The sequence below is a fragment of the Manacus vitellinus genome, unplaced genomic scaffold (assembly GCF_001715985.3).
Source record: "Manacus vitellinus isolate BGI_N305 unplaced genomic scaffold, ASM171598v3 scaffold_0_pilon, whole genome shotgun sequence".
In the NCBI taxonomy this organism is placed as follows: domain Eukaryota; kingdom Metazoa; phylum Chordata; class Aves; order Passeriformes; family Pipridae; genus Manacus; species Manacus vitellinus.
The window spans coordinates 40754151-40764707 of NW_021938789.1; the positions used below are offsets into that span (position 1 = coordinate 40754151).

Here is a 10557-nt window from a genome sequence, read left to right on the forward strand (position 1 = left end):
GAGGGGTGACACCTGCTTGTCCCCAGCCCAAGAAGAGGACAGCAGCCCCAGGGGGATGGCAGGGTTGGGTCCACACAGGCACAGGGTAGTGAGCACCCCATGCAGGGGTCAGGAAGCACATTTTATTACTTTCCAGCAGTCTCAGAGGAGGGGAAGCAGCCCCTGGTGTAGGAACAGTGCCACCAGCATGGGTCGGATTTGGGGGGTGTCTGGCAGTGTCTCCTCAGATCTGAGTGCGGAAGCGCAGGTCAGTGCCCGACATCTTCTGCGCATAGTCCTGGTCAAAGCGTTCGTTCTGGGCCACGGTGAAGTGGTTCTTCCAGTCTCCGGTGGTGCCTGAGGCCGGGTGAGATGGGGTTCAGCAGGGGCCAGGGGTACAGGGCACCTGCAGCCCCCAGAGCTGCTCACCTTTGCGCATGAAGGGGGACACGCTGTGGTCCATGATCTCGGAGGGCAGCTTGGTGTAGTTGGTGGTGGGGTTGTCCCGCATTGCCTCAAAGGAAGTGTGTCGAGTGATGGCATCCAGTGCCGCCTCCGACAGCTCGTGCCCCAGGAACTTGGCCACCTTGACTATCTCCCGGCGGAGGTCCTGTGGGACACAGGCTGATGTTCACCCCTCCTGCCACCCCCCCGGCTGCCACACCACCATTCACCCCAGTCCATCACCTCCTTCATGTCCTCGTAGAAGAGGTAGAGAATGGGGTGATCCTTCCTCCGCTCCCAGTAGCCCTTGACGTGGTTGTACCAGGAGCCATATGCCACTGCATGGGGAGAGCAGCCAGGGGATGTCACTGGTTGACAGCACCCCACAGGGTCCCCACATTCACCCAGGGGTGCCCTGCCCCACCTCTGCCGGCCATGAACTCCTCCAGGTACTGGGCCCATGTCCCGGGGTGAGGGTGGAACTTGTTCATCAAGTCAAAGTGGTAGTAGGAAACAGCCACATCTTTGGCATTGCGCCCCACATAGATCATCTGCAGAAAGCTTGGTGGCATGTGGGGATTTGCAAGGTCCCAACAGGGCAGGTACCCCCCTTATCTCTGCTGGATTCCTCCAGGTGTGGTAACTCCAGCCTGTTACCTTGCAGCGGTTTTCCCAGAAGGTTTTGGGCAAGATGTCAGCTGGGATGTGGGTCTTGATGATGCGAGGGGATGCCATAACCTCCAGCTGGTCCGTGCCTGCAAGGATTTCCCCCACGAGCAATCCCACTGCCAGTGGGGTACCCTCCCATACAAAACCAAGCGTGTCCCCCATCCACCACCCACTGCCACCCTCTTACCTGCTGGCATCTTCCCAGGGGCAGCAAACTCCATCATGGGCACCCGGTTGATGATGTTATCCTCCTTGCATTTTTTGGGGTCACCACCTTTCAGGACCATGTCCACAATCTCGCTGACCCAGGTGGTGCCTGGGGAGGAGAGGCTGCATGTCCAGCTGATGCCACTCCTACCAGAGCCGAGGGCCACCATCTACCAGCGTTGCCTTTTAGCATCCCCTCCAGTCCCAGCTCCTCCAGGTTGGTTCCTCCCTTCCCAAGTGTGGCCCCTCTCTGTTGCCTGGGGACACTCACCAGACTTGGGGAAGGTGACCACCACAATGTCCTCAGGGCGACTCTGGAAGCTGTCGATCCGCTCCCAGTTGAGGGCGAAGGCGTTGACCATGGGAATGCCATGCACTGTGCTCCAGGGCTGACGCAGATAGGAGTCTGGATTGGCCATCCTTTTGGGGACATAGACACATGGCAGGGCTGGCCGGCAGCAAGGAGCATCATGGGGCCACCTCTTTCCCTGGAGTCCCCAAAATGCCTGCTGAACCCAGCCATCCTGCCCACAGGAAGGAAACTGTCCCCTGCTTGTTGGTGTCATGGGAGGTGGCATCTGTCTTCTGAGGGGATTTTTGGGGCCAGCTGGCAGTGCAGGGAGTGTGGAGGGGCATGGCTGGCTCTGGGGGGCTCAGGTCAGCACAGGAGGTGGGGCAGCTATCTATACCAAGCTGTTACTTTTACCTGGGTGTAAAAGCTCACAGGGGCTTTGCTGGCTGGGGTTTCAGGCTGCTTTCCCTCTGCCTTTTCCTCCCCATCTCTCAGCTGTACGGCAGCTTGGGGAAGACCTTCTTGCAGGGGGATGAGTGAGGGTTTGAAGGAGACAGGAATGAGGAGCAAGGCTCCCAGAACTCTCTCCCCAGGAAACCTTTTCACCCACCAGACAGGATAGAAACGCTGGATATGGCAGCTGCGAAACACCCACACTGTGACTTTTGGAGAGAGGCTTGGTCGCTTGCTTCCGTCTTCCAAGGGTTTGCAGGGACACTGAGCCTCTCTGAGCCCCCGCACCCCCCCCACGCAGGCCCTCTGCTTGTGAGGCCAGGGCACCCTGAGATGGGCCGATCCCCCTGACAGTGGCCAGAGTCCCCCCATTACCTCTTCTCCGGGTCCTCTGGCAGGGAGGAGGCAAAGCTTCGCCCACCGCCTACGGGGCGGGATTTCCTCTTTTCCCTTCCCTTCGTGGAAGATGGAGGCTCAGGCAGGCGGGGGGACAGCGCTGGGGCAGGAGGAGGGCAGGGAAGGGGCGAGCGGGGGTAGGGGCTGTCCCCAGATGCCTGCGATAAGCTGTACCGTGCTCAGCAACCCCCGGTACGCACACAGGTGGCGGGAGTGGAAATCACAGCTGCCCCCTCCACTCGCGGAGGCAAACAAATGGAGGAAATCCCAGCCCGGGGAATTTAACGTCACCCTGTCCTGATCCAGGAGTCACCTGAGTGGACGACCCTGATTCCTCACACAGACGTGGGGCTTGCTAGTGGAATGTGGAGATCAGGCTTTGGTCATACCCCTGCAAATACGGGTCCCAGGTCTGCAGGATTGCAAAGCACAAGTGCTCCTGGGAAAGGTGTTTAAAGGTGCCTGTGGTGGTGAAATGCTCCTCCGTACCTGCTTCCCACAGGCGACCTTCGAGCCAGGAGGGAGTGGTGAGGACAGGAAAGGTAGCAGCTGGGCAGGGGCAGCAGCTCACTTGTTTGCAACCTTGAGAGAAGTCCCTGATTTGGACCCAGGGCCAAGTTCCAGGTGAGGTGGGACATGCCATGCCAGGCGTTCAGGTGTTTTGCAGGCAGGGACATGCCTCCCTGCCCGTCTGTCTGTCCATATATCAGCAAAATTGGTTGCGTGTGCAAACACCACAGGCAAAGCCAGGAGGTGGGGAAGCACAGGGATCTCCATTGGCATTGAAATAAATGTCTGGAAAGGATTCATTCCTATGGGTCAGGTCTCCTCACAGCACTGCTGCTCTATAAGTCGGATCCCAGTTGCTTCTCTTTAGGGATAAAACAACCCCGTGAGGCTGTATTGCCAAAAAGCTGCAATCTTAGAAACTCTGGAACAGGCCAGAAATGGAGTGTAAGTGGGGCACTTGGGGCTCCAAAGCACACCCTTGCCCCAGGGGGACAGGGAGTGGTTTGCTCTGGCCATCCCAGAGCAAGGGCTCAGTGCAACCAGGTTGGAGGTTACAGGGGGGGGTTCCCTATCCAGCAAGGACGGTGATGTTGCTGAACCCGGCCATACGCCAGCAGGGGGGTGTTTCTCTTCACCTTTGTTCCATAGACTATGGGCTGCCAAGCTCCAGCTGGGTCAGGGAGCCTGGGGAGAGCCTCACCACCACCCACTATGTCAAGAAACTTGCCACAACCTGGAGCCATGAAAGCTCCTGTGCACACAAAAGCCATGGCAGCAGCAGGTTTGCTGGTGCTTTGGGGTTTTTCAACTCTTCACCGATCTTTGCTCCCTCCAGGCACCTTGGTAGGCTGGGTCTGGGGCACCCAAGCTGACAGGGGCCAGTGGTGGGGTTTGGGAGGATGCATATTCCCAGTGATGCCTGACCATCACCAGACAAAAATCCACTGTGTGTGCTCACCTTCTCTCCTGCTGATCATGGAGGTTCTCCCAGACACTGCCTGGAATTTGGGGGGGTTCAGCCTCCCCCCTGCAGGAGGGGGGGAGTAATTTCTGCAGGCAATGACTCACTCTCCATTTATCACAATTTATCGCAAGGGGGAAAGTAAATCAGTGCAAGGATGCTCCACTGGGATCCACCATCCGCACCAGGGGAGCAAGGAGAAGCAGAGTCCTCCCAGAAAGGGGGATGAGCCCCTCACATCTCCATCTGGAAGTGGAGGTCGGAGCCTGCCATGGTAGTGCCGGTCGAAGTGCTCATTCTGGGCCACAGTGAAGTAGTTCTTCCAGTCTCCACAGATCCCTGGGGGCAAGAAAGCAAGTGGGGCAAATCTCGAGACACACAAAATATTTGCAGCCACGGCTGGGGGCTGAAATACAACGTAGGGACATTCCTCCCAAGCCCTCCACCACTGGCCAAATCCCACCTTTACGGAGGAAGGGGGAGAGGTTGTGGTCCATCAGGGCAGTGGGCATGGTCTCATAGTTGGCAGCAGGGTTCTTCTTCATCGCCTGGAAGGCAGTGTTGTGAAGGATCCTCTCCACCGTTCCCTCCGCCACCTCCTTGCCCGGGAAATGCAGGATCTTCTTCACTTCCTGACGTGGGTCCTGCAGGGCAGTTGACATGAGGAGGCTGCCAAAAATGCTGGGGGGGGGGGCAACCAGGGCACCTTGCCCCTCATCCCACCCTCCCCTTTTTCATGTCCTCAGAGAAGAGCTACAGGCTCTTCTTCTCCTTTCTTTTCTCCCACCAGCCCTGCACATGGTCATACCAGGACCCGTAGGCTGCTGTGGAATATGGTCAAGGGATTAGCTAAAAAGCAGGGCAGTAGGGGATGTCCTTCCCACCAGCATTTTAGGGTGGGCATCCTGTGGCTCAGCCCTCACCTTTGCCAGCCAGGAAGGTCTCCAGGAACTCAGCCAGTGTGCCAGGGTCAGGGTGTAACTTGGCCATCTGGTAGAAGTAGTAGTAGGAGAGGACAACATCCTTGGGGTTGCGGGCCATGTAGATAATCTGGAGACAGACAAGGATGTGGTTGGAAGATAGAGTAGTGCCTCCTCCCTGCCAACCCCGATGGGGAGAGAGGCAGGGGCACCTGCAGCATTACCTTGCAGTTCTTCTCCCAGAAGGACTGTGGGAGGAGCTGGACTGGGAGATAGGTCATTACGAGCCATGGGTATGGGGTGTTCTCCAGCTGCTCAACACCTGTGGCACAGGGGGCTTAGAGGTGTGAGCCCCAGCACACTCAGCCTGACCCCAGTTCTGCTCCCTCCCCACCCAGGGAGCCAGGCTGGGGAAGCTCACCACTCGGTATCCCAGAGTCCTTCATTTCCAGGAAGGGCACACGGTTGTAGATGGCATCCCGTCGGCATTTCTTCACATCGCCATCTTGGTAGATCATGTCCATGATCTCGCTCAGCCACGCCGTGCCTGCAGCACAGGGACAGCATTGCAAAGGCTGGTGTCACCTCATCCTCCCTTCACCCTTCCCCAGGGCCACTCACCTGATTTGGGGTAGGTGGAGATGAGCAGGTCATCTGGACGGGCTTGGAAATCCTTCACCTGTGCCCAGCCCTCAATGAACATCTTGTAGAGGGGGATACCCAGCTCCTCCCTGACACTTTCCTGCTCCATGGCTGATGGTGGATCCTCACAGTGTTGGCTGTCCTCCCTGCTGGCAGCCTCCACAACCTTGGGACTAGATGGATCCTGTGGCAGCACTGTGCCCAGGGCAGTGCTCCACTGAGCAAAGTTCAGCCTGGATCACATGTGGCAGAGGTGTTGCCAATGCCAGTGCAAGAGCCAGGGGCATGGCCTATTCCCCAGCAGGATGCCACCTTGACATCTGTGGTGCCAGCCATGCACTAAGCCCAAGCCGTGACGGGTAAGGAATGGAGCCCACCATCACCTCTCCTCCCACTTGTCTGTGCTTCTCCCTCAGCTTCAGCCCCTTTAATAGGTGCCACAAGGTTCTACAGCTGCAGAGACACCTCTACCACCCTATTCCTGCTGCAGCTGTACCTATCAAGATTCTGAGGCCTCTGGTCCCCAGGAGCCTTGGCACCTCCACCCTCCCGCCCCGCCCAAGTGGTAATGGTTAACAAAAGCTGGCTCAGCTAAGGAGCATGGAGGATGGGAAGCAGGTTCAAAAGGCCAGCACCCAGGGTGTGGGGCAGTTTTGGGGTGGGCTCTGCCTCCCTCCCTCCCTGCCCTGTGAGCACTGCGTTGCCCCTGCTTGTCCTGGCTGGGGACCAGACTGGCTGGGACCTGGCCGAGGGTGCTGCAGGTGGAGGAGTGCCTCCCTCCTTGCCCTCCGGGGTGCTCCTTTGATGCTTCTTTTAGGAAAGTGCTGAGTACACTGAACTTCTCCATCCTGGGTGATGTGACCCAGGTTGTACAGGGCTGGGACCTGGCACGGTGGAGCAGGTGCTGCTCCTGCTGCAGGAGATCGAGGAGAAGCAGAAGGGAAGTGGTGCCTGGCCCAGGCCAGGTCAGCAGGAACTGTGGGAAAGGGGGCACCAGTGCAGGATTTAGAATCTGTGCCATTTGAAAAAATATGATCACACAACTCTGACTTTTTATGTCCAATGAAGGAATTGGAAGACAGTAAATGAATTTATTACCCTGACAAAAAGTGAGATGTAGCATTTGTCATCTGATGATGAGGAAGTAACATTATGACCCTTAATTAAAACTGAAACCACAGGTGATGGTCAGGGTCAGCAAACTGCTACCAAAATGGAGCTGCATACGGAGACTGAGATATCAAAGTTCCAGGAAAAGTACAGCAGACTTACAAGGGATGTAAACATATAGGGTGATCCCAAAGACAGGGAACCAGGGAAAGATGATTCTTTATCTCCTTCAACCCCCCCTGAACCAGACCTCAGGGCGGAGCAGAAAATTACTCCATTAGATCTGATTCAGTGGCTGACTTGCAAGAGAATTCTGGCCATAAACCAGGAGACACTGAAATCCAGCAAGTGGAATCCTATGAATGCATACAAAATAATGGCCCATACATTCAGATTCCAGTTGGTTCTCATCAACAATTAATTGCTAACACCATTGAAACACTCCAAGACAATGTCTCTTTGGCTCTTGGTTGTATTCAAGCCCAATTGTGCATGCAAGATATGACAGCTGCTATCATATGGGAAAGTGAAGACAGTACTTTGCTCACTGAGATTAGGAAGGTAATTTGGGAAAATAGTTTAAAAGAAACTTCCTGTCCTGGTGGCATTTAGTCAACTTTACCTATAACCTCAAAAATTATACGGTCACTGCCTTTGTGTTAACAGTGCTTAATGCTAAAGTGTAAAAAATATATCTCATCATGCTTTAGGATTAATTTATAATGGAACTGTATTGTACCCCACAGAACATAGGGTATGGGCCTAGAAAGAAGGGGAAAAATGGCAAACTACAGAAGTCGATGCATGCATTGTGCAGGAACAACAAGGATTTATCTGTCAGGAAATACACTAAGGGCTCAAGACACTTCTCTTGATACTGAGCAAAATATGCCATTTTGAAATTTGATCAGATTGCAACACAGAAAAAATGCATATGTATGCAGGCAAGAGATGTGTTTGCTTAGGAACACCTTGTGATCATGTAATTGTAGATAAGCAGGTAGTAATAACAAAAAATCATTCTAACATTTGTAAATTTGTTCAAATCAAGGGGTGGGATTTCAATCATTCAGCTCTGATTAACTTCTACCAGTTGTTGAAATCTAAGTACACCTCGATCTTAGCTTTAAAACCCATTCCCACTGGTATGAACCTCACACTGGTAAAAAAGGTGCTACAACATGAGGACCTGAGATGACTGTTGAAGCAAGCACAAGACAACAGACAAAAGACTTTGATTACTGTTCACCAAGATGTGGAAAAAGTCCACTGGGTGATGGAATGGGTGAAGAAAGATGGGGAACACCTCTGGTGTGACATTTTATTTGGATGGTCGCCAACAGCAACGTGAATTTTTAACAAAATGTGGCACTGTGATTGTTCTTTTAGTATTAACCTTTCTGCTTTTCATTTTGGTAATTGGATTGTATGTTAAGGTGTGGAGAATTATGGAGAGATTATCCCAAAGCTTAGAGATAATTTACAGAATGCATTTGCCCCTCCCTCTACCTCTCTTTCCCTTCTTTTCCCTTTTCAAGGGATCACCTTTTCAAGGGCCCTATTGATGTTTGAGCCCTAGGGTGGTGTAGAAGCCCAGAAGAAAATGGGGACGATGTGTAAATCTCAAACACCAACAGCAGGATGACCATGGAGCCAACCAAGGACTATTGGAACTAACATGCCACAAGGAAGAACAAGATGTGACTGGATAAAGGGGCCATGCAGAGGTAGGGCAGCACTTTTCTGGGACAAACATCCTTGTTCTAGTCCACAGAGACACAACTAAAAAATAAGACAGCATCAGCATAGAAGCAGGCACATACTGTCAACCAAAGGTCAATGTGGTAGGGGGAGACGAGACCATCCAAGATGCCCAACCCCCCCAACCCATTTCCAGAAGGGTGTGAAAGAACAGACTGCATGAGAACTAATTTGCATAGAAAGTGAGAAATCTGTCTTCAGGGCAGGGAAACCTATCTATAAAAACGTACCCCCACCAAGCCTGGGCTGTGTCCTCGGAACCCTGGACATCCCATCAGTTGGATGGATGGAACCAGGACTGGTGATCTCTCTTTCCTTTCTCTTCCTTCCTTCCTTCTTTTTTTCTTCCTTCTTCTCTTTCTCTCTTTCTTCCTCTCTTTATTTCTCTGCCCCTTTAATTCATCTCTTATTTTCTCTCTTCCTTTTCATCCTACCCCTTTTTCAAAAACCCACTACCATGTGCTTGTATAGTAGGTCAGGGGCCTCCAGGCAGAGCCACGCATGCCACCTCCTGGTTCCCTGACTCTCCCAGCACTCAGAAACTGCTAGGATAGAGCCCTGATCCCCACTGCACCCTGGTGGCAGCTGGAAGAGCTGTGCAGTTTGGTGCCGGCTCCAGCCACCTCCCAGGATGTCACATAGGTCCCCTGTTCCCAAGCAGCATCACTCGGTGACAACCAACCCGCTGTGTCAGGCGCACGGCCACATCTTGCCTCGCTACCTGTTTTAAATAAATCCCCCACCCAGTGACCCTGATGCACCAGGCCTGGTTGCACACCCCCGGCTTCCCCATGTTCCCTGGGGTTCCTCCTGTCCTGAGGTGAGCTCCCATCCCACAGCAGAGGGGTTCTGCACTGCCTACAGCCAGGTCTCCCCTGCCAGGAACCCCCCACCTGCCCTGTAACATCCAGGTGGGGTAACCCGGCATCCCTCTTTTAATGTCCATTCATGGCCATGCGGAGCCACCGCCCGCTGTCACGAGCGCATGGAGCGGTGCAAGAATACAGCGCGGGAAAACGGTGCAGGAACACGGCACTGTTCCAGCTCCAGATGGATTTATAGGGATGGCTATTAGCTCTCCCACAACAAAGTTGGGGGATAAATGGATTAAAATCCCACTCTTTGCCGGCATGTTGCTCTTTATTCCTGAGCTACTTTTCCCATCCATCCTGCTGGGGCTTGGCGACCATCTCGGATTCTTCCCTTGTCTCTCCCCAATGAAAAATATCCAAGTGGTGGGCAGGGATGTCATCTGTAGCTCAGCGGGATGCTTTGATGCCCAGCTCCCGGTCCACTGCCTGGAGGAAACGTTCATTGAGAAAAAGCATCTGCCCATGGGGCAGGAGACGATCCAAGAGGGCATCAGCAGCATCCTGACGGAGCAGGACATCAGCACCAGGGCTGAGGAGCCGCAAGGAGATGAGCAGACGGGGAGCCAGGCGCCGCAGGGTGATTTCAGCCAAGGACAGATTTTCCTGGGGGTCACAAACCAAAGCACAGGCGAGGGCCAGCACTGATAACCAGACTACTGTCACCCGCTCAGGGAAGGGGTCTCCAGGGGGCATCTGGAAAAGCCCCCCCGGAGCATCTTGGAGTGACACCGGCTCATCAGGCAGTTGGGGGAGCTGTGGGGAGGACAGGCGGCCCAGCGATGACTGAAGCAGCTGGCACTGGGAAGCCACTTGTCTGGAAGAGAAAGAGGGGACCCTTGTGTTATGGACTCCTGCCTCATCCAGGGATAGAGTGACCCCCTCTACTGGGGACACAGGGTCCCAGCATCCCCAAAAAAGGCGTATCTGATGAATGGGAGGGATCATGGTCCTGGGGTTCCCGCTGAGCCCTGTCCCCCCATAAGGGGGCTGCCACAGTTCTGGAGGTCCCACTGAGCACAGGCTCCCCTCAGGAAGGGAGGGTGTCCCACAGTAAAGGGGTGTCTCAGCCCTGGGGGTCCGGCAAAACCCAGGAGCCTCCACATCAAAAAGAAAAGGAGGCATTATGGTTGTGGGGGTCCCAGGGAAAGGGATGGAGAGTCACAACTCCAGGGGCTTCAGGGAATGGAGGGGATCACAGGGGTCCGACCGAGCCCAGCATCCCCAGGAAGGGGTTTCCCATGGAGGGTGATGTCGCTGCCCCGAGGCGGGGGGTTCTCCCGGCTACCTGGCCACGACCAGTAGCTGCTCCTTGCGGCGAAGGCGCTGCCGGGGACCCCCGAG

At 54.6% G+C, this 10557-nt stretch overlaps 3 protein-coding genes across 4 annotated transcripts; all 3 read right to left on the reverse strand.

Moving 5' to 3' along the window:
- Positions 1 to 86: 86 nt before the first annotated feature.
- On the reverse strand, positions 87 to 2767 carry LOC112841036 (sulfotransferase family cytosolic 1B member 1-like). Of its 2 annotated transcripts, none has more exons than XM_025894995.1 (8): positions 2754 to 2767; positions 1571 to 1719; positions 1280 to 1408; positions 1081 to 1178; positions 848 to 974; positions 667 to 761; positions 409 to 589; positions 87 to 336 (listed from the first exon to the last, which is right to left on the reverse strand). In XM_025894995.1, the coding sequence occupies exons 2-8, from the start codon at positions 1716 to 1718 to the stop codon at positions 224 to 226; spliced, it is 891 nt and encodes a 296-aa protein (XP_025750780.1). In that variant the 5' UTR covers position 1719; positions 2754 to 2767; the 3' UTR covers positions 87 to 223. The 2 variants fall into 2 exon arrangements, with proteins under 2 accessions (XP_025750780.1, XP_025750779.1); XM_025894994.1 differs by lacking the exon at positions 2754 to 2767 and adding an exon at positions 2420 to 2720.
- Positions 2768 to 4145: 1378 nt separating this feature from the next.
- On the reverse strand, positions 4146 to 5582 carry LOC103766164 (sulfotransferase 1 family member D1). Its single transcript, XM_025894998.1, is given in 8 exon segments — positions 4146 to 4185; positions 4187 to 4250; positions 4375 to 4555; positions 4635 to 4735; positions 4835 to 4961; positions 5056 to 5153; positions 5253 to 5378; positions 5453 to 5582. Coding segments are annotated over 8 exon segments (867 nt in total).
- A 3121-nt stretch (positions 5583 to 8703) lies between these two features.
- AP5S1 (adaptor related protein complex 5 subunit sigma 1) lies at positions 8704 to 10557 on the reverse strand (the record flags this gene model as incomplete). Its single annotated transcript, XM_008933257.3, has 2 exons — positions 8704 to 10030; positions 10502 to 10557. Coding segments are annotated over 2 exons (483 nt in total), but the record flags the coding sequence as incomplete, so codon positions are not given.

Coding starts and splice junctions, on each gene's coding strand:
- LOC112841036 (XM_025894995.1), bottom strand. CDS start 1,718: ATGGCCAATCCAGACTCCTATCTGCGTCAGCCCTGGAGCACAGTGCAT. Junction 1,409..1,570: donor GGTCACCTTCCCCAAGTCTG/GTGAGTGTCCCC, acceptor TCTCCTCCCCAG/GCACCACCTGGGTCAGCGAG. Junction 1,179..1,279: donor CCCTGGGAAGATGCCAGCAG/GTAAGAGGGTGG, acceptor AAATCCTTGCAG/GCACGGACCAGCTGGAGGTT.